Below are 24,737 nucleotides of genomic sequence, written 5' to 3'. Positions count from 1 at the left end.
ATCTAGTTCGACTCTGTACTGTCCCATCGGCATGCCCTCATTGTGATCCATGGACTCGACAACACTATACCAACCTTTAGTGCGGTCAAAGACCGTAACCACATGTGTGTTTGCTTTTCCAACTTCATGTCTAATGAATTTCATTGAAGCATCACTGAACAACTATCCAGATTGCAACATTTAACACCATTTTGAGCGCCTGGTTTCAAACAGTGCCCCTAGCATGAAATATGTTTCCTGCACCAAAGCGGTTATAGGTAGGTTACAAATGCCTTTGAAGACAGAGTTCATTGATTCCACAAGATTTGTTGTCATGTGGCCCCAACGTTGACCGTTGTCGTATGCCATAGTCCACTTCTCCAATGGAATACTATCGATCCACCATACTGCATCTTCTCTTCACAATCTTTGATAATGCGTAACCTACATTGACAACCTTCTTCTGCAACGTCTTATCTTTGATTTCCCACATGAAATTCTGAGCAATATGTCTAATATATAACACATGAGTTGAAGGAGGATTTTGCCAGTCATTATCAATGTTATTATATGCAATGATGATTGAAGGGTGTCTGTTGGAGATCAAACATAAGTTAGGCTAAGGTGAAACGTGCAATCGGAGATTTCTTAGGAAAAAACTCCATCCCTCAGCAATCTCCCCCTCAAAAAGGGCAAAGGCGATTGACGAAATATAGATTAACGATGGTTTGTCATGTCGTGGTTTGGTCTATTTGGAAATCTCATAATGATATAGTTTTTTTTCTGGATCTTTAAAGATTAAGAAATAAGTGGAAGACAAGTGCATTATCTTGGCTTGGAAATGATATTTTGGTAGGTCAATGGACGACTCATGTGTCATCTCGGCCAAGTTGGAGAATCCTTTCGTGTTTTTTTACAAATAGGGGGTGTGTGATTTCTACTTCCATTAGTAGTGTTCTTATTGATTTCTTTTGTAATTTTGTTGGTTCTTCTGTTGTTCCTTTTTGGGTTAGCTCTAGCCTCAATTTATTATTGGGTTTTTCTGTTTGGCTGTTGCTTCTTGTAGTTGTACTTTATTAACCGGTGGGAATGTAGTTTACTTGGTGTATTTGGTTTTTGTTTTGTTCCTGCTCTTTTGTTTTTGTTCCTGAGCTTTTGTATTCTTTGTGTCTCTAATCTGGGAATTTTTCACTATAAAGAGGGAGTAAATTTGAAGTATATGAACACGATTTAACATAACGACACGAGTTTGAGTGAGGGTGTGAATCCTTGCTAGTAATGATACGAGTATTCGCCTAATTAAGAAAAATAAAATGGAGAATGTAGAGTAAGAAACATTAATTGAAACATGATCGAAAAACACATACATAGAGGTCACATTAGCTGCTAGTAAGCAGAGTCTTATTTAGAACTAGTAGGAAACTAGTAAGCATTATTCATACTTGTGAGACGATATTGCCAGTAGTTGCTTCCAAGTTTGATGTGAAGGACCATGAATGGATGTTGTGTGATACGGCAATTGTTGAAGTAGCAGAAAAACCAACGCTAACGTCCTTGGGGAGCACAGCTTTCAAATCAACGTTTTGTGAAATGGTAGAAATTTGACCATTCTCATAAGTGATAACAGCAGTTAAGGTGTTAGAAGGAGAGTCATATATTATAGTTACTTTAGTCAATGAACCACTCACAAAGTTATATCTGACGGTCTTGGTAGAAATTAAAGAGTTGATGTCGATTCCAATATGTCTCATATAGGGATCGAAAGAATTGGCATAAAGGTCAAACTCTAGACCAACAAATCGATTGATTGAAGTTTTACTATCAACTACTCCCAGATATTGACTTTGTGAGTTGTTGGGAATCTCAGTGTCTGGTGGTGCAATGAAAAATACGAGTCCATCAGTTGGAACACGTCCAGACGGGTTCAGTATGACGAAAGAAAAGGAAGTGACAAAACTGGCAACATTGCCGGTAGCACTGTCCCAAAGAGGCACGGGTGTTGAATATAAGGCACGACCTGTACTTGGGAAAGTTGTAGTTGGAGGAATTTGTGTACTGTTGGTCAGTGCCAAGACACCATTGGCTAAAATCTTGGCATTCCCTTGGAGGGTGATAGCAGTGTTACCAGGAGTGATCTTGGGGAAATTGAAGGAAAGTGCTTCGATATTTGTGGCTAGCGAAACAAACATGATTGAAACAAGGGAGAGTAGTTCTTTAGTGCGATATAAACCCATTATAACTATTGAGATTTTGATACCAAAGTTATCAATGAGGATATACTTGGTTATCACACATATTTATATAGGCACTTGGGTGTACTTTTACCATCACATATCATTAAAATTATTTTACAACACCTGTTAAATATTATATGCACCAAACTTTACTTTTGCTGGAATATTTGATGTGAATTTGAAAAACTCATCCCTATTAATTAAAGAAAGTTAATTAGGTGAAAATTAATTAATTAAATATTAATTAATAATTATAATTTGTCACTCATCAAAACCTAATTTTGAATGAGCTATTTTATCTTGAAGATGCCGTCGAAACTCGTCTGCATTGCATAATTATTGACATTACGACGAAGCGTCTTAAAAAAAGTGATATAGTCCGCGACTCGTCCCGATAATTTTCCTTATGGAATTTTTTGTATCAATATTCAAAAGTATAACAAAGACGATCAAAACGATGAGGGCGAGATGAAATAGATTTCTGGTTACTACATATTTTAGTTTAAAAATAATTAAAAAATTATTTAAAAGTCCCCATCACAAAATAAAATACTCACTTATATGTCAAAATCTTATCATGTCATTTAAAAATAATCTTTAGAAATGATAAAATTGACATTTAAAAAAAGACTATCGGTTATTTTGCTCTTTAAATATGTTTTTCATTATTTATCTAAAAAAGATTTAAAAATAATTAAGGATGTTTTTGCCCTATTTCACTATTTCAAATACATTTTTATATATTATAGAATAATAATAATAATATTTCACACATTTAAAAAGAAAATAAAATCACAATTGTTTTATTTAAATAATTTAATTTTGTAATAAAAATGAAGTTATGTTGTCACATTTGCGCATCTAACATATGGAGGAAGCGTACATGTTACTAATATATGTTACTAATATAGAAGACAGTGTTTCTTGAACATACAAGTCCACAACTCATTAAGGTGGCAATTATATGATTATGATATTATAGTATGTGTCAAACTATGTTAATATTATATTATCCTCCATTTTTTTTAATTATAAATCGTTTTAAAATTTTCATACAGGTAAAATAATGATTATTGTATATAATTATAAAAAAATTTACAATTTTTTTTAGTAATAGAATGAGGAAAATAAATTTATATAATTAAAAAGAAAGATAATAATAAAATTTGAAAAATATAATTAAAAATAATTAATTTTCTTTGATAATGTAAAGTAATATGTATTATGGTATAATTTGTTTTTCAAAATAACTTATAATAAAAAAAACAGGCAGTATTATCATATGTAAGAAATTATTATAAAAGAAACAAATTTAATATTCAATGTGTCCAACTAACTCTACTGTCACAAAACCTAGTATTCAATGTATGAAAATAAAACTTGTGTTAAACATGAAATAAATATAGATTTTTTTATTATAATTTTTTGATTCTTCTATTATTTATATTTTTCAATTTTAATCCTTTAAAAAGAGTAGAACAAAACTATAAAAATGATAAGGACGAGGCAGAACAGATATGCGGTAAAAATTATCAAAAAATTATTTAAAAGTTTGTACTTTAAAATAAACTACTCACTTATATGTAAAAAAAAACTTATCATTTCATTTAAAAATAATCTTTATAAATAATAAGTTTGACATTTTAAAATATTGATTTAACTGCTGTTAAATATTATATTTGTTTAGCAAAAATCCATTTAGAAGAAAAAATTTGAACAAAGACGATCAAATCGATGAGGACGTGACGGAATAGATTTGGTGTTGCTACACATTTTTAGTTTAAAAATTATCAAAAAAATTATTTAAAAGCCCCTGTCACAAAATGAATTACTCACTTATATGTCAAAATTTTATTATTTCATTTAAAAATAATCTTTACAAATAATAAATTTGATATTTTAAAATATTTTTTGTCGGTTATTTTGCTCTTTAGATATGTTTTTCATTATTTATCTAAATTTTTGTAAAAAAGAATTAAGGATGTTTTTGCCCTATTTCACTATTTTAAATATCTTTTTATATATTTTAGAATAATAATAATATTATTTCAGACATTTAAAAAGAAAATAAAATCACACTATTTTTATTTAAATAATATAATTTTGTAAAAGAAATGAAGCGCATGTAACACGAGGAGGAAGGATTCATGTTACTATATCATTATATCATTATGATATTATTGTATGGGTCCAACTATGATAATATTATATTATTCTTTATTTTTTATTATAAATTGTTTTAGACTTTTCACATGTAATAGTTTAGATTTTTTACAAGTATTAAGAAAAATTATATGAAAAAAATTATAAATATCTTTATATATTAATAAAATGGAGAAGATAAATTTATAAATTAAAAATAGAGATAATAATAAAATTCTATAGTTATAATAAAAAATTAATATTAATTCTTTTTAATATTATAAAATGATTTATATTATGATATAATTTTTTTTCAAAATAACCATAATAAAAAATGAGAGGGAGTATTATCATATGTCAGAAATTATTATAAAAGAAACAAGTTTGGTTTGGAAATGAAAGCTAGTATTCAATGTGTCAAACTAATTGGAGTGTCATAGAAGCTAGTATTCAATGTGTCCAACTAACTGCATTGTTATGAAAGTTACTGTGGTATTCAATATGAAAATGAAAGAAAATAAGACATGTTATATGTGAAATAGATATAGATATTTTTTTTTAATTATAATTTTGATTCTTCTATTATTTTTTTCAGATTTTAATCTCTTTATTTTAAAAACGTATTTTTATAATTCTTATATTTTGTTTTTTCTTTCTATGATTTTAGTCGTCTTTCAAATCTAAAGGTATTTTTTAGTGACATGTTAATAATAATGGTGATATGTCAATGATAAAGTGATAATGGTGACATATTAATGTCGAGTCGATATTAAAATATTAATTTATATCATTTTTTAGATTACTTTTTTAAATCTAAAAGTATTTTTAATGACATGTCAGTAATCGTGGTGATTTGCCAGTATTAAATTAATATTAAAATATTAATTTATAGCATTTTTTAGATTATTTTTTTCATAAAAAACTTAATCATTTATTTTAAACTAATAAATGTTAATAAATATCACATTAATGTTTTTTTCTTCTTAGTCTGATCTTTAAAAAATATTTGGCATTTTTTTTTTAATATCTATAACCAATTGTTATAAAGAGTGATGTTATATTAACATCTAAAAACAATTATTTATTAATAATATTGTCATTGAATTAAAGCATATAGATTTAGAGTATTCAATATTATCATATTATAGATTAAGAGTGACCAAGACATGCTTATTAGAACTCCTTTATCTTCTTTGTTTCGTGTTTATCTCCTTTTGTTGGATATATGAAAGATCTCCATATATTATTTCAAAAGTATCCCACATATCCTTGGAGGTTTTACAACTATGAACATAATAAAATTGGCTATCATCTAGAGACATAGTTATAATACTATTGGTTTTGAAATAAATTTCATATTTTATGTTTTCCTCTTCGGTTCAAAGGGAATCAGATTTGTCCACTTCTTCATCATTTACTTTAAATATTGATAAAAATTAAAAAATATACAAAATTATATTGTATATCTAATAGTATAGTGATTTATGAGATTAAGTTTGATTTTTTCGTGCTTGTGGTAATCCAGAAACATGTATATCATGTATTTAGAAAAATGTATCTCACGTATTTAGTAGGGTTAACAAAGGAAACAATTATTAAATATTTTTAAAATATGAAAATTCAAAGGCGATAATTATAATTTACCAAAGCTTTTATCTTTGTAGATTTTTTATCATTATAATTATTTATTATATAAAAATTCATAATATAAAAAATGCATATAATTTTTTTCTCCCAAAATATCAAATTTTTGGATCCACCACTGACCGAGGACCTACCTACCACAATGTGTCCATCGGTATATTGCTCTTTGGTAACATTTATCGACGGTGACAAAATCCCCTAGTAACCATCAGATAAATAACGAATAATCGATTTAGTGATTTCACACCTTATGTTGAGAGGGATGTGTGGAGATGGCCTGATTCAAGCGGAGGGATTTACTCGGTGTCCTCTGCTTATTCTCACCTTCTGATCCGTGTGTTCCCCCCGGATCGTCAGATTGGTAGAGTAGACATTGTCCTCCCGCACTGAAAGAAAACAATGCTCCAGCCTCGTGAATTTGCCATGTGAATTTTACTTCACTATAAAAGGAAGTTATCATGTGAATATCGCGTCACAAACATTTTAAAATAATAAAAAATTCGTGTTCAGCTTTTCACGTGGGTGAAAGAGATACATTTTAGAAAACTGTATAGTGACGTGAAAATCACGCCGCTACCATAAAGTTAAAATATAAAAAAATATGAAATTTCAGCTTTTTGTTTCAGCTTCACGTGGGGTGAAATTTGAAATATTTGAAAAATATTTAGTGTCGTAATTATCACGTTGTTGCTGAAATTTTAAATTTAAAAAATTAATTTCGAAAGCGTTGTTGGGAGAAGCAAATGTCACTGCCACACTTCATTTGTGTCATGATAATCACGTCGTAAAATGTCCAACGAATCTATTGGTTGTGACGTGTTTCTCACAACAGTATTTTGCATCGTGAATAACACAACGGTAAAAAGGCATTTAGTGATCAGATATGCATCGTCCCCATTTCAGTAAATCCAATTCTCTTCTCTTCCCCATTTTCCTCTCCCTCATTTCTCTTGTTTTCTTCTATCTATAGTTTAAAATAAAATATATAATTATACTTTTGTGATGTGAAAATCACATGGCAAAACCTGTCAATCTAAATAGTACAGGTTTGTTATATAACAGAATTTTGTGACTTGAAAAGCACGTGGCAAAAGGTTGCGACGTGAAAATCACAAGGCAAATTTGTGGCGTGATTTTCATGTGGCAAACAAGTTTCCACAAGTGCTCCTGCCTCGTGGTTTGTTATGTCGCTAATTAAGGTTTGTGACGTGATTTTCATTTTTGTGGCGTGAAAATCACGTTGCTAATAGCTGTCTTTTTTGTAGTGCCAACAATTTTTGTAGTTGGGCTCCATCTAAAGTCATATTTTTCTCTCGACAACTTCTCTAGGATCATATCCCAACTAGAGATAACTTACTTAAGAGGGGCGTCCCTCTAGCCTCTGGGTTTTTTTCCTATTTGTTATGTTCCTTCCACAATGAATTGTTGGTAGAAGAAATTAGACTCAAGTATCACTCTAATTTGATTCCAGATAAATGAGTTCTCTCCACTCCTCAATCTATTCTTGTTGCTCCATTTCACAAAAGAAAACCTCATGGTAGTGTTGGAGTTGGTATTGATGAATGTGCCTTTTGCAAGGAGAAACATCATTGCAAATTACAATATCCCATATTGTTGAAAGCAAGTAAGAAATTTTTTAAGAGTCCATCATCCAATATTGTTGTTGCTCCTCCAATTACCATTGGCTCTGGTTTTGATCTTGTATATCCAACGAGACCTAATAGCACATTTTCCAGGAGGAAAATATACTCATTTTTTGTCTTCTAGATTTTATTTATGGAATTACCGTCTTGGACATGTCTCTGCTTCTAGATTAAAGTATTTGGCTTCTACTAGAGCTTTAGGAAAGTTATCAACCAGTGATATTTCAGACTGTTGTGGTTGTAAAATTGCTAAATTTTCAGCTTTACCTTTTAGTAAAATTATTTCCAATTCATATGCACTGTTTAACTTAGTTCACTCTGATGTATGGGTTCGACCACAACTTCTTACTAAGGGTGAATCTAGATATTATGTTTCATTTATTGATGACTATACTCGTTATGGTTGGGTTTATCTTATGAAAAATCATTATGAATTTTTTGACATTTACTGTATGTTTCGTGCTATGGTTAAGACTCAACATAATGTTGTTATAAAGTGCTTCCGATGTGATTTAGGTGGTGAATATACCTCTAAAATGTTCTCTGAATTACTTGATTTTGATGGTACAATTCATCAAACATCTTGTACTAATACTCCTCAAAAGAATGGAGTTGCTTAAAGGAAACACTGTCAAATACTTGGGAATTAATACATATTCCTCTTGGAAAATATGCTATTGGGTCTCGTTGGATATACAAGATCAAAATTAAGTATGATGGGTCAGTTGAGCGCTATAAAGCATTCCTGGTTTCTAAAGGATTCTATAAACAATATGGTATGGATTATAAAGAAACTTTTTCTCTTGTTGCTAACATGACTACTATTTGCACTCTTATTGCAGTTGCACCTGTTGGTAATGACATATTTCTCAAATGAATGTTAAAAATGAACTTCTAAATGGTCATCTTCAAGAGGAAGTTTATATGGTACCTCCACAAGGTGTTTCACATAGTCAAGGCGAAGTTTGTAAGTTGAAGAACGCACTATATGGTCTAAAACAAGCTCCACGAACTTGGTTTGATAAGTTTACTAATGTGAATATGTAATACCCACATATAATATATGTCTAGAATACATATTATACATAGTGTAAAACTGGTACTGAAATACATAAGCGCTTAGCAGCACAATGTACATATACATACATGCCTAAAAGAAACATAACATGGTGCAAAATATACACAAAAGTGCCCAAAATAAAACTACTAGGAGCTAGGTCATTAATCAATGATCCCAAAATATCTACACAGCGGAAAAGCCATCCAGTCATCAGGTAAGCAAGACATCATTCTATCTTGCCCTTACCCTTCGCCTGCTCAGAACCACTTGAAAAATAATCAACAACATGGGGTGAGATAATAATCTCAGTGGGTTCCCTATCTTATGGGTCCACTCAGCTCTACAGGGTTTTCTAATCAATAATCAACTCAAGTCAGCAAGGGAACGAAGACTTAAGCGATGGGGAAACTAACTCGCAATGTATGGCAACATGCACCTGAGTTCTCACAACTCAACCACGATCATTATTCAAATCACGAAACATCAATTCCCGAACAGACTTACGTCTAAGCTAGGCTCGGTTCTTGCATGCTCGTATGATTCGACTTTCACGGTGGATATCGGGTCCTCTATGAGGCTTAATCCCCAGTTCAAGCGACCATCACCCGTATGGGAATCTAACCCACTTAGGGTCTCTTTCACAGTATGGGAATCTAACCCACTTAGGTGTCCATCTTCCCCCATGTCTGTCGTGGTTGGGACTCAAACCCAATTGAGGCTCGAATCATCGGTCTCACATCCCAATGCTTACTCATCTAAGCATACCAAAAAGAGATATACACCATCACAGAAAACACGCATCTGAATACATGATCGGTTCCACAAACCATCAGTTCTATAAATCATAACAAGATCCATCGATCACAAGTGACTTCATTCACCATAATACATAACCAATAACATGGCATGTTCCATACAATGCATCTCATTCTCAATCATAACAACCATTCATCCACGACCTCCACATAAGCGTCGTACGAATGAATTCCGTCATCCAATGTTATCTAGTTTATAAACCTAACTCATGGCCTAATACCAATCCTAGGTTAGCTTACTAGATTCATCATGTAATTTTCACTATTAGCATGTATTCAACACAAGTATAGCATCACAAATGATTAATGGTTGGAAGAATGCTCTTAGAAACACTTAAGAAATGGATTTTGAAGTTTTTAACATAAGTCAATCGATTGGTTGGGGAGGCCTAATCAATTGGTTCCTCTCACATTTCTGTTTTTCAAAGTTTGCACAGGATCAATCGATTGATCCTCAGTGTCAATCGATTGGCTCACTGAAATTTCCACTGTTCCAAAATAGAAAGTTTGTGCAAACGATTGTAATTCACTGTCAGTCGATTGGTCCTGCTAAAATTCCATTTTCTGCAAAACAAAATGGTTGTGCAATCGATTGATTGCAGGGACCAATTGATTGGTCTTCACGCATTTTCACTTTTCCATTTCATAAAACACCATTTCCTCTATTAAACCATTTCCAACAAAACACCCACTCCTTCTTCCAACCAACCCATCACACTACAAGCTTATATACACATATAAAACAAGTTCATAACCACAAGGATTTCAAGGTCATAACCACAACCAATCATTTACCCACAACCAAAACAATCATGTTATCACAACAATCATAAGAACACATCAAAGCACATGTTCATGGAAATCAACAAGATCGAGCAAGATATATATATATATATATATATATATATATATATATATATTATATATATATATATATATATAATATATATATATTATATATAGCATGGATTTTCATGATTCAACAATGACTCTACAACTCTAATCTCTAGAAATCCTAGGGTTTCTAACTAGAACCCACCTCAAGAAATAGAAGAGGAAAAGTTGTTGGTGATGAGATGAGGATGAAGATGACGGTGTTGGTTCCAATATTTCTTCTTCTTCTTCTTCTTCTCCACTAGCCTTGTTTTCTCTTCTTCTCTTGAGCTTCTTGTTTCTCTCTATTCACTTGTCTGATACATTGAGAAAACATTTAGCATGTGGTAGGTGGTATAAGACACAGACATGTGGTGGTGAGTGAGTCAAAGGTCATAAGCAAGTGGCCATGAGAAATGTGTGGTTAGTAAGTGGTGAAAACAAATATCTTAAGTGGCACTAACCATAATATTTGTTCTACCAAAGCTATTGACCCATTATTAGTCTTACCAAAATGTCCTAATTAATAAAAGGGCAGTCCCAATTGATATTAATTAAGTCAACCTGAACTCACTATTTACTCTATTTATCCCAATTGATAACTTTTAGATCACATAGGAACTCATTTGATCTCAATTAATAGGAATTTAGGTCTTTAAGGAAATACGGGGTATTACATCCTCCCCTCCTTAAATAAAAATCCGTCCTCGAATTTTCTGATAGAGAAGGTGGTAAAGCTAATATGTAGGCTACTTCTCCAATCCTCACTATAATCTGGTATGGCCTTATGTATATCGGACTTAGCTTCCGTGACTTAAATGGTCCATTCAGTCTCAACCTTGGAGTCACCTTCAAAAATACATGATCACCTTCATCAAATTCCAATGGTCTTCTCCTATGATTCGCATAGCTTTTTTGCCGATCTTGTGGTTTATTCATCTTATCACGGACCATCCTTATCTTTTCGGTAGTCTGTTGAATAATCTCTGGTCCTAAGATCCTTTCTTCTCCAACTTTCGTCCAACATAGAGGTGTCCTACATTTTCGTCCATACAAGGCTTCATAAGGAGCCATCCCAATACTTGCATGATAACTATTGTCATATGCGAATTCAATTAGTGGTAAAAGCTCCTTCCAATTCCCTCCACTTTCAAGTATACAAGCTCTTAACATATCTTTCAGTGTCTGTATCACCCGTTACGTCTGACCATCCATTTGAGGATGATTAGAAGTACTCAAACATAATCTCGATCCCATAGCTTGCTGGAATGCCTTCCAAAATCTTGAAGTAAACTTTGGGTCTCTATCGGACACAATGCTAGTTGGAACACCATGCAACCTAACAATTTTTGAAATGAACAACCGTGCAAGATGAATTGCCTTGTAAGTAGTCTTCACGGCCAAGAAGTGTGCGGACTTAGTTAACCGATCCACAATCACCCAAATTGAATCATAACCACCTTGGGTCCGAGGTAACCCCACTGCAAAATCAATTGAAATACTATCCCATTTCCAAACTGGAATCTCTAAAGGTCAAAATAAACCATCTGGCTTCTGATGCTCGATCTTTACCTGCTAGCATGCAATGCATTTCGACACATACTCTGCAATATCCCTCTTCATTCCAGGCCACCAATAGTCCTTCTTCAAGTCTTGATACATCTTCGATGAACCTGGATGTATAGTAAACGCCCCTTTGTGAGCTTCCTCTAAAACTTTTCTTTTCAGCTCGGCATCATTCGGAACACAAATCCTTTGATTAAACAGAATAACTCCATTCGGTGACTGAGCGAGACCTGGTTGAGTCGACATCTCTTGCAACTTCTCATCTATCATTTGTCCTTGTCGGATCTCTTCCCTTAGGTTAGAAATAACATTCAAATTTCCCATTCTCACACCATCCTGCATCCAACGATTAAGATCTCTGAACTTTTCCAACAATGCGTATTCTAACATCATCAACTCAGCTTTATGCATCTCTTTCTGACTTAAGGCATCATCAACCTTATTCACTTTCCCCTGGTGGTACTTAAGCTCAAAATCAAAATCCTTCAAATACTCCATCCATCTCCTCTGTCTCATGTTTAACTCTTTCTGGTCAAATAAGTATTTCAAACTCTTGTGATCACTAAACATCTCAAAGCGCACTCCATACAAGTAATGTCGCCACACCTTCAATGCAAAAACAACAGCAGCTAATTCTAGATCATGGGTCGGATAGTTCTCTTCATGAGGCTTCAACTAACGAGAGGCATAAGCTACAACCTAGCCATTCTGCATTAACACCCCTCTTAATCCTTTCTTAGAGGCATCACAAAATACTTCATAAGACTTACTAGGGTCGGGGATGACTAAAACAAGAGCAGTCGTTAGCTTCTCCTTCAAACTCATGAAACTCTGCTCATACTTCAAATCCCACTTAAAAGAAATTTCCTTTCGGGTAAGTTTTGTCATTGGTAAATCTGTTTGGGAAAACCCCTTTATAAACCTTCGATAGTAACCTGCCAAACCCAAGAAACTTCTGACTTCAAAAGCATTCTTCAGTCTTTCCCAATTAATAACTGGTTCAACTTTAGATGGATCCACTGACACTCCTCCTTGTGATATTACATGACCAAGAAAATTCACTTTGTTCATCCAAAATTCAGACTTACTTAACTTGGCAAAAAGTTGCTTCTCTTGTAGTACAGATAGAACAATCCTTAGGTGTCCTCCGTGCTATTGGGGAGTACGAGAATAAATAAGAATGTCATCAATAAAGACACCACGAACTGGTCCAAGTAAGGTTGAAATATCTGATTCATATAGTCCATGGAAATAGCAGGAGCATTCATCACACCAAAAGGCATTACAAGAAACTCATAATGGCCATATCGGGTTCTAAATGCGGTCTTTGGTACATCCGAACTCTTAACTCTTATTTGATGATAGCCCGATTGCAAATCAATCTTTGAGAACACACAGGATCCTTTCAACTGATCTAACAAATCGTCTATCCTTGGCAGAGGGTACTTGTTCTTACTGGTAACTTTATTCAACTGGCGATAATCAATACACAACCTCATACTACCATCCTTCTTCTTTATTAATAACACTGGAGCTCCCCATGGTGAGACACTAGGTCGCATGAAATGCTTGGTTAACAACTCTTTCAATTGATTCTTCAACTCTCTCAACTCGAGTGGCGCCATGCGATATGGAGAAACAGAGATTGGTGTTGTCCCAGGTATCAGATCAATAGAGAATTCCACTTCCCTTTCAGGAGGAAGAGAGGGGACATCCTCAAGGAAAACTTCCGGAAATTCACAAATGACAAGTATTTGTGTAACACTCAGATTATCGCTAGATTCCTTGGTAAGAACCAAGAGAACTGACTTTTCATTCTCAAATAAGAAATTAACCATGCCAACAGTATCTTCCAAGATAGTAGTTAATACATCCTTTGGAGTAGCTTCACTATATGGAATGATAATTAACTACTCTTCATATCCAATAAACACCGAATTGGCGGAGAGCCAATCCATCCCCCAAACCACATCAACCTTCTTAAGTGGTAAACAAATAAGATCAATCTGGAAAACTCTACCATTCATCGAGAGCAAACAATTTTCACAAATCAACGGTGTCTCGACTACATCATCCATGGCGGTAGTAACCACCATAGGAGGAGACAAGGGAATTGCTTGCAAGACAAGACGCTTCATGCACTAAATTGATACAAAAGAGTGTGTCTCCCCACAAACAAACAATACAAAACAAGGATGATTATTGATGAGACACGTACCATCAATTAAGGCATTGTTGCTATTAGCCTTCCTTGCATCCAAAGTATAAACTCGACCGGTGCTCCTCCCCTGCATCTGATTCTTATTCTAAGGACATTCCCTAGACATGTGTCCCTCCCTCTGACAAGTAAAATACCTAACTCCACTTCCAGCATATCTTCCAAAATGAGACTTCTTACACACTTGACATTAAGGTGGATGGTTAGGTCTTGCATGTTTCACCTGTTTTCCTTTGAAAGCCTGAGATCTAGGCCTAAACTGGCTACCTGGCCTCCCTTGGTCTCTGTGTCCACTCTTATACTGATCCCTTTCTTCTTGAACTTTCTTCAAACTGTTCTTAGCCACATAACATTGCCTTAACAATTCAACATAAGTAGTGAATTCCCTTTGAGAAACACTATGAGAAATTTCACCCCTTAGACCAAAAAGAAACTGATCAATCTTCTACCTCTCATCTGGTGCGTACGCGGCTTTTCTAGAATAAGCAGCCATATCTTCAAACTTCTCAACATACGCAGCTACTGTCATGGTACCCTATCTAAGCTGTTAAACTCAAACTCTTTCTGAGTCCTCAGAGAACTAGGAAAATACTTATCCAGGAAAATAATATTAAAATGCTCCCAATCCCTAGGTACTCCTTGATTGGTCATAAGAGTCGAAGAACTCTCCCACCATCTCACAGTTGGACCCTTCATCATGTGAGATTCAAACACAACCTTATTCTCTTTACTACAATGCACTATCTGAAAAATCCTCTCCATGTTGGTTATCCACTCCCGAGCCTTCACAGGATTCAACCCACCATGGAATTCAGGAGGATTCATGCGGAAGAATTCTCGGAAACTACCACCTGCAGTTCCTTATGGAACCCCTTGAAGATGTAAACCACCATTCCACTGTTGCATCATTTGTTACATGAATTAGTTCTGTTGATGTTGCATCTGTTTCATAAACTGAGGCCATTGAAAACCTTTACTGCCACTTGGCGGTTCAGAGTGTGAATTCTGGGTTCTGGGTCTACCATGACCTATGCGTCTGTCAGCCATGATCCTGAATGTCATACAAATAGGATTAATTTGATCAGGCTCAATACTATGAATATAACACCAAGGACAATGATGACAACCCACATATGAGGCATAAATAAATACTTATAATATTTCATGGGTAGGTCGAGGATACGATCTGCTCTGATACCAACTGTAACACCCACATATAATATATGTCTAGAATAAATATTATACATAGTGTAAAACTTATACTGAAATACATAAGCGCTTAGCAGCACGGTGTACATATACATACATTCCTAAAAGAAACATAACATGGCGCAAAATATACACAAAAGTGCCAAAAATAAATCTACTAGGAGCTAGATCATTAAACAATGATCCCAAAATATCTACACAGCAGAAAAGCCATCCAGTCATCAGGTAAGCATGACATCACTTTATCTTGCCCTTACCCTTCGCCTGCTCAAAACCACCTGAAAAATAATCAACAACATGGGGTGAGATAATAATCTTAGTAGGGAAACTAACTCGCAATGTATGGCAATATGCACCTGAGTTATTCCAACTCAACCACAATCATTATTCAGATCACGAAACATCAACTCCCGAACGGACTTACGTCTAAGCCAGGCCCGGTTCTTGCATGCTCGTATGATTCGACTTTTGAGGTGGATATCGGGTCCTCTGTAAGGCTTAATCCCCAGTTCAAGCGACCGTCACCCATATGGGAATCTAACCCACTTAGGGTCTCTTTCATCGTATGGGAATCTAACCCACTTAGTTGTCCACCTTTCCCCCATGTCTGTCGTGGTTTTGACTCAAACCTAATTGAGGCTCGAGTTATCGGTTTCACATCCCAATGCTTACTCAATTAAGCATACCAAAAAGAGATGTGCATCATCACAAAAAACACACATCTGAATACATGATCGGTTCCACAAACCATCATTTATATAAATCATAACAAGATCCATCGATCACAGGTGACTTCATTCACCACAATACATAACCAATAACATGGCATGTTCCATACAATGCGTCTCATTCTCAATCATAACAACCATTCGTCCATGACCTCCACATAAGCGTCGTACGAATGAATACCGTCATCCAACGTTATCTAAGTTATAAACCTAACTCAGGGCCTAATACCAATCCTAGGTTAACTTACTAGATTCATCATGTAATTTTCACCATTAGCATGTATTCAACACAATCATAGCATCACAAATGATTAATGGTTGGAAGAATTCTCTTAGAAACACTTAAGAAATGGATTTTGAAGTTTTTAACATAACTCAATCGATTGATTGGGGAGGCCCAATCGATTGGTTCCTCTCACATTTCTGTTTTTCAAAGTATGCATAGGATCAATCGATTGATCCTCAGTGTCAAACGATTGGCTCACTAAAATTTCCACTGTTCCAAAACAGAAAGTTTGTGCAATTGATTATAATGCACTATCAATCGATTGGTCTTGCTAAAATTCTATTTTCTACAAAACAAAATGGTTGTAAAATCGATTGATTGCAGGGACCAATCAATTGGTCCTCGCACATTTTCACTTTTCCATTTCACAAAACACCATTTCATCTGTTAAAGCATTTCCAACAAAACACCCACTCCTTCTTCCAACCAACCCATCACATTACAAGCTTATATACACATATATAACAAGTTCATAACCACAGGGATTTCAAGGTCATAACCACAACTAATCTTTTACCCACAACTACAATAATCATGTTATCACAACAATCATAAGAACACATCAAAGCACATGTTCATGGAAATCAACAAGAGAAAGAGATATATATATCATATAGCATTGATTTTCATGATTCAACTATGACTCTACAACCCTAATCTCTAGAAATCCTAGGGTTTCTAACTAGAACCCTCCTCGAGAAATAGAAGAGGAGAAGTTGTTGGAGATGAGATGAGGATGAAGATGATGGTGTTGGTTCCAAGACTTCTTCTTCTTCTTCTTCTTCTTCTTCTCCACTAGCCTTGTTTTCTCTTCTTCTCTTGAGCTTCTTGTTTCTCTCTATTCACTTGTCTGATACATTGAGAAAACATTTAGCATGTGATAGGTCGTATAAGATACAAACATGTGGTGGTGAGTGAGTCAAAGGTCATAAGCAAGTGGCCATGAGAAATGTGTGGTTAGTAAGTGGTGAAAACAAATATCTTAAGTGGCACTAACCATAATATTTGTTCTACCCAAGCTATTGACCCATTATTAGTGTTACCAAAATGTCCCAATTAATAAAAGATCAGTCTCAATTGATATTAATTAAGTCAACTTGAACTCACTATCTACTCTATTTATCCCAATTGATAACTTTTAGAGCATATAGGAACTCAATTGATCTCAATTAATAGAAATTAAGGTATTTAAGAAAATACGAGGTATTACAGAATACATCTATTGGCTTTCGCTCTAGTGATCATGATTCTTCTTTGTTTCTTAAGACCACTTATCATGGTCGTATTTTACTCTCATTATATGTTGATAATATGGTTATTACAGGTGATGATATGAATGGAATTAATGATTTAAAATTATAGTTAGCAAAATAGTTTGAGATGAAGGACTTAGGCAGTCTTAGGTACTTCCTAGGCATTGAAGTTTCTTACTCTCATAGAAGTTATCTTCTCTTTAAATCAAAGTATATTACGAACATTCTTGAACAGACTCGCCTTTCTGATACTAGAGTAGTTGATAGTCCTCTTAAGTTGAATGTGAAATATGTTCCATCTGCTGGTGTTCCTCTGCCAGATCCCATCTTATATTGCACTTTAGTTAGCAGACTGGTGTACCTTTCTATTACTAGACCAGATATTGCTTATGTTGTTCATGACGTCAGTCAGGTTGTTGTCTCTCCTACTACAGTGCAATGGGCAGTTGTTCTTCGCATATGTCATTAAATTTGAGGAACCCAATTTTGGAGCCTTCTCTTTCCCTTATCGTCCTCATTGAAGATACATGCTTATTTTGATGTTGATTGGGCTGATGACCTCACAAATTATAAGTCTACCACAGGTTATTGTATCTTTCTTGGAGACTCTCTTATTTCTTGGAAGAGTAAGAAATAAGATATTGTCTCTCTCTCTCTCTTCTACAGAAGCTGAGTATCACGTTATGGCATCCACCACTACTGAAATAGTTTGGTTGTGTTGGTTACTTTATGATATGGGTGTCATTCTTTCTGAACAAACTCCCATGTATTGTGATAACAAGAGTGCCACCCAAATTTCCTAGAGCCCATTCTTTCATGAACGTATCAAACACATTGAGATTGATTGTCACTTCACTCGTCATCATCTTCAACATGAAATAATTAATCTATAGTTTGTCTCCTCTGCTTTACAGATTGCTGATTTATTTACAAAGCCGCATTCCATTAAACATTTTCGTTTTTTTATTGACAAACTCTCGATGTTTCCTAATAATGCATCTTGAGTTTGGGGGGAGATGTTAGATAATATTAGTATTATTATTCTTATATTGTTTTCTTATATCTTTGTAAGGGTAGTTTTGTATTTCCTAGCATATATTATTTATACTCTGGTGTAACCTTTATTCTTGAAATTTTGTTTATTCTATTGAAATCCTAAACCAATGAGTGTTTCTTCTTATATATGTTTATATATGTTCACTATTGTTAACAGTGTTAACCTTGTAAATCAACCCCTCCTTTGCTGCATCAAAAGTTCATGTCCACTGTTGTACATCGTAACCACCGTTCTCCGATCAATCTTAATACCATAACGAAATAATTTTCATATTTATTTTATATGATTTTCTATAATCAATTCTAAATATTATAGCGAAAACAAAAACTAACTCTTTCCTTAGAAGGACAATTATCTAAAAATATTATTAGTTATTAACAATTTTAATATTATTACTAACTATCCAGGTCTTATATTTGGGAATAGTAATAACCATTCACAAATCAAACTATTCCATCTGTTTTATCAGATATTTATTTCCATTTTTTCTGTCTTAAATTATTTCTTCTATAAAAGTAAATATAATATTTATTAATTTATCATAATTAATTATATTTTATCTTATAAACTACTAGTAGTATTTAAGAATAGTTTATAAATGCAAATTTATGTTATTATTAAAATTAAAGCAACTATTTATTACTATCTTAAAAAACAAGCAGTCACCACTACTACGAAAAATGTATATAATCACGGTTAACAAAGATATATAATTAGGTAGGATCAGCCATTGTTAGGATCAACCATTGTTAAATAGTGTGTGGTTGTATATGCGTTATTTACAATCACAATCTAGTGTGCATGATAGAGAACTCGAACGTGTGCTACCTATCACCACGGTTGTGATACATCACCGATATGAAAAATTCTAAGGTCCTTAGTTTGATTCCTACCAACGCCATTTTTTGAATTTAAATTATTTTGGATAGCGATCAACATATAACCATGGTTGGTTTAGCAACTATGTTGAAGTCAATTGCTTTAAATTGTATCAGACCAGAACCATAAACATGCATTTCTGAATCATATCATATAAAAAATTGTATTACATAAAAGGAAATGATTATTTCGTGATTAACATATACATCATATCATCTAGTTAACTAAACACAATGACCTTTAATTATTTTTACTCTCAAACACCTGCATTCCGCAATTATTGCATTATTTCAACTCACAGAATAACACAAACAATTGGCATTCACAATTGAAAATCTAGATAAAAAAAGACATAGATTAAATTAAACATGTTAAATTGATTATCACATGTTTCAAGACGTAAGAATGGAAACTTCACCTGAATGATGAAATTTCCACAACCCAAACGGGTAGTGTATGGAAATAACAATTTGTTAAGAGAGAGAGAGAGAGAGAGAGAGAGAGAGAGAAAGAGATCTTACTTATAGCTTACGTTAATGTGACCTGATGACCAGTAAAATCGATTATTAAGGTTTCCGGAAGAATATATAAAGCTAAATTAAGGCATGCTAACTAGGTGCTACATTAATTTATCAAGCTAAATTTTTACCAGTAATAATACATAAAGAAACTAAATTTTAGTATGACAAAAAGTTATGACCTGGATTAGTAATAGCTTCATCTTCCACACTTCAATTTTAAAGGCAATTGAATACATGCATCGATATTAGCCTGATCACACTTTGACACGTTACAATTTATTGAATACATGAAGGGCATTCTTCAATCTTGATGCCTAGTTGAATTCATGAAGTTCTCAAGGTCTATATCTGATTTAGAATAAGTTGCATCCAGATTCATTAGGTTATTCATAATAGCCTCTACCTTTCTTATCTTTTCAGGGTTAAGATTCATGATCAGAATCTTCTTATAGCTTGTCCCACCAGGCGGTTCAACAATAGTAATTAATGTGATCCCTAACAACTTCAACTTCCTTGACTTTGTTCAACCATAACTATAACATATCAATAACCTCCTTTAAAGCCTCAATATCTCGGAAAAGTTTGCTAACACTAGCTTTATCTTGATTCATGTCGAGAGTATGATCTGAAATATTAGAGAAGGATATGAAAAATGTTTAGATGGTGTCAAAGTGGTGTAGGGAAGAGAAGCTCTTTCTCTCTTTTGGCACAACTCCCTTTTTTCAAATACTAAACCTAAAGCATAAAATCACTTAAAGCATATTCAAAACAATAATACAACACTAAACCTAAAATATGCATATCCATCACAACAATATAATATTTAACAACGAAAAGCGCAATGAACTATGAACTAGGAACAATATCAACACAAGATTTAAAAAATGCAATGAACTATGAACCATGAACAATATGAACACAAGGTTTCAAAAATGAAATGAAAGAAATGAGAATAAGCCATGAAAAGTAACGATAAAATCAACAAAACTGGAATAAAAGCAATGAACATCAGTCATGAAAAATAACGTACCATACTTCGAAGAGGAGAAAGAGACCAAATGATTGAAGATAAATGAATATGGTGAAGATTTTCATTCAAAACTAATGAAGATGGTGAACACAAAATGAAGATGGTAAAGATTTTTGTTCCAAATGAATGAAGATGGCGAAGATCAAGATTTCTCTATCGTCGTTGTCTGGTTCTCTTAGGGCATGTTATGGTGGAAATAAAGAATTTATTTTGTTTTAATTGATAGGTAAGCCTTTCCCCATGGTTGTTAAGAACATCCGTAGTTAAATATATAACATGTTACCACAGTGAATAAATAAAATCGTAGCTAAACATTTTTCAATTTTTCTTTAACTTATGAATTTAAGGGACACACCCTTTAATTAATAGGAAAATGACAAAATGTTGCTGCTGGGATTTGAAGTTTGTAACACTTAATTTATCACCACCGTTGTTTCACACAACCTTAATGAAACGCCTTCTAATAAAATAAAATAAAAAATCAGGTGCTTCCAAGGATTGAATGACTATAGTAAAATAATGTTATCAAAAGTATATTTTGTAGTAGTGCGCCTCCCTTCTTTCTTCAATTCTGGTTTTCTCTTTTTCTTCATCCAATAAAGAGAGATGGTTTTAGGGTCAATTTTTGATCCAAAATCACCCTTCTAAATTATTTTTCCTTTGATTTTCATTAAAATAAGTGATTCCACATATATTTTTTATTTTTTTCTTGGTGATTTTGTCGTCTTAGTGCGACGTTGTATTGGTCGTCATCTTATTGCGCCATTATTTTGTTTTCCCGTCTTGGTGCGGTACTTGTTCACTTCAAATTGACATATTAGTGTTGACTCAGTGCATATTCAATCAATGACTTTGACGTCATCAACGCTGCAGACTTGCAGACATGGGCATTCCAAACATTTCAATTTCGTCATATTTGTAGGTGTTTTCACATTTGTAGACATTTTACTGTTATATGCTATTAATGTGGGTGTTGTGAGTTTGTGTGCATATTCATCCTTTTTAATTTATAGCATTTTTGAGTTTGTATTATTCGATGTAATATATCAATTTGAATGAATAAATGTCGTTTTTAATCCAAAAAAAAAAAATCTATCTTAAAAATATGCAAAACTAAAAAAAACTAGTAATTTAAATGTGAAGTGTATCAAAATTTTCAACCTTTACCTGAGTCTACGTTCAGAAATTTGAAAGGAAAAAAAACCATAATTTTGAGTCATATATGATAGCAAAATTGTTTAATTTATGCAGTTAGAAAAACAAAAGTTTGTTTTCAATTGAGTTTTATTTTTATTTTAAATTAAAAACTTCTAAACTATAATCTAAAGCTAAAAATTTTAAAAATGTTAAACAAAATACCAAACGTTCAGGATATAACACTATGAAATAAATCATTTTTTGAATATACATCTTATTATTTTATTTAACTCACTTTTCACCATATTTATTTTAGAGTTTTTGGTGAAGGATATAACATTATGAAATAAATCATTTTTTAAATTTGCAATAGTAAATTTTTAAGTTAATTGAATAATTGATATTATATGATATATAATAATGACCAAATACATTATTTCTTTAATAAATTTATAAGAACAAATTATTGCTTATAATAATGACTAGAGGATATACATCATAGAGGAATTATTTATAATTACATATGTTAATTGACTTGTTATACAAAATACATTAATGTGACCTGGTGACCAGCAAAATCGATTATTAAGGTTTCCGGAAGAATACATAAAGCTAAATTAAGGTATGCTAACTAGATGCTACATTAATTTATCAAGCTAAATTTTTACAAGTAATAATACATAAAGAAACTTAATTTTAGTATGACAAAAAGTTATGACCTGGATTAGTAATAGCTTCGTCTTCCACACTTCAATTTTAAAGTCAATTGAATACAAGCATTGATATTAGCCCGATCGCACTTTGACACATTACAATCTATTGAATACATGAATGACATTCTTCAATCTTGGTGCCTAGTTAAATTCGTGAAGTTCTCAAAGTCTATATTTGATTTAGAATAAGTTGCATCCAGATTCGTTAGGTTCTTCATAATATCCTCTACCTTTCTTATCTTTTCAGGATTAAGATTCATGATCAGAATCTTCTAATAGCTTGTTCCACCAGACGGTTCAACAGTAGTAATATGATCCCTAACAACTTCAACTTCCTTGGCTTTGTTCAACCATAACTATAACATATCAATAACCTCCTTTGAAGCCTCAATATCTCGGAAAACTTTGCTAACATTAGCTTTATCTTGATTCATATCGAGAGAATGATCTGAAATATTAAGGAAGGATATGAAAAATGTTTAGATGGTGTCAAAGCGGTCGTAGGGAAGAGAAGCTCTTTTTCTCTTTTGACTCAACTTCCTTTTTTCAAAAAATAAACCTAAAGCATAAAATCACTTAAAGCATATTCAAAACAATAATATAACACTAAACCTAAAATATGCATATCCATCACAACAATATAATATTTAACAACAAAAAGCGCAATGAACTATGAACTAGGAACAATATGAACACAAGATTTTAAAAATGCAATGAACTATGAACCATTAACAATATGAACACAAGGTTTCAAAAATGAAATGAAAGCGATGAGAATAAGCCATGAAAAGTAAAGATAAAATCAAGAAAAAAGGAATAAAAGCAATGAACATCAGTCATGAAAAATAATGTATCATACTTTGAAGCGGAGAAAAACACCAAATGAATGAAGATAAATGAATATGGTGAAGATTTTCATTCAAAATGAATGAAGATGGTGAACACAAAATGAATATAGTAAAGATTTTTATTCCAAATGAATGAACATGGTGAAGATAAAGAATTCTCTATCGTCGTTGTCTGGTTCGCTTAGGGCATATTATGAAGGAAATAAAGAACTTGTTTTGTTTTAATTGACATGAAAGCCTTTCACCACGGTTGTTAAGAACATTCGTAGTTAAATGCATAACATGTTACCACAGTGAATAAATAAAACCGTAGCTAAACATTCTTCAGTTTATATTTAACTTATGAATTAAAGGGACACGCTCTTTTTTTAATAGGAAAAATGACAAAATGTTGTTGCAGGGATTTGAAGTTTGTAACACTTAACTTATCACCATCGTTGTTTCACACAATCGTAATGAAATATCTTCTAATAAAATAAAATAAAAAATTTGGCGCTTCGAATTTGAGATATTATAACGGTGGATTGAATGACTATAGTAAAATAATGTTACCAAAAGTATATTTTGTAGTAGTGCATCTCCCTTCTTTCTTCAATTTTGGTTTTCAATTTTTCTTCTTCCACTAAAGAGAGATGGTTTTAGGGTCGATTTTTGATCCAAAGTCACTATTCTAAATCTTTTTTCCTTTATTTTCAATAAAATAAGTGATTCCACATATATTTTTTGTTTTTTTCTTGGTGATTTTTTTGTCGTCTTAGTGCACTGTTGTATTGGCCGTCATCTTATTGCGCCATTATTTTGCTTTCCCGTCTTGGTGCGGTGTTTGTTCAATTCAAATTGACATATTAGTTTTGACTCAGTGCATATTCAATCAATGACTTTGACGTCGTCAACGCTGTAGA

The 24,737-nt window shown here is 33.0% G+C and overlaps 1 protein-coding gene across 2 annotated transcripts in view; it reads right to left on the bottom strand.

Annotated features, from left to right (window-relative positions):
• Positions 1–1,302: 1,302 nt before the first annotated feature.
• The window catches only part of LOC127098232 (non-seed lectin), a 42,636-nt gene continuing 19,201 nt past the window's right edge, over positions 1,303–24,737 (bottom strand). Inside the window, exon 2 of one of the 2 annotated variants that reach the window (XR_007793314.1) lies at positions 1,303–1,352. Coding sequence is in view for 1 of the 2 variants with exons in the window: in XM_051036771.1 (XP_050892728.1) it covers positions 1,416–1,614 (199 nt within the window). In the remaining variant the exon portion in view is untranslated. Of the gene's footprint in view, positions 1,615–24,737 lie in introns of both variants that reach the window. The other variant, XM_051036771.1, reaches the window with a different exon arrangement.

Source organism: Lathyrus oleraceus, chromosome 6 (genome assembly GCF_024323335.1).
Source record: "Lathyrus oleraceus cultivar Zhongwan6 chromosome 6, CAAS_Psat_ZW6_1.0, whole genome shotgun sequence".
Classification (NCBI taxonomy): domain Eukaryota; kingdom Viridiplantae; phylum Streptophyta; class Magnoliopsida; order Fabales; family Fabaceae; genus Lathyrus; species Lathyrus oleraceus.
The sequence above is the reverse complement of the archived record's forward strand: the minus strand, read 5'-3'. Positions and strand labels throughout refer to the sequence as shown.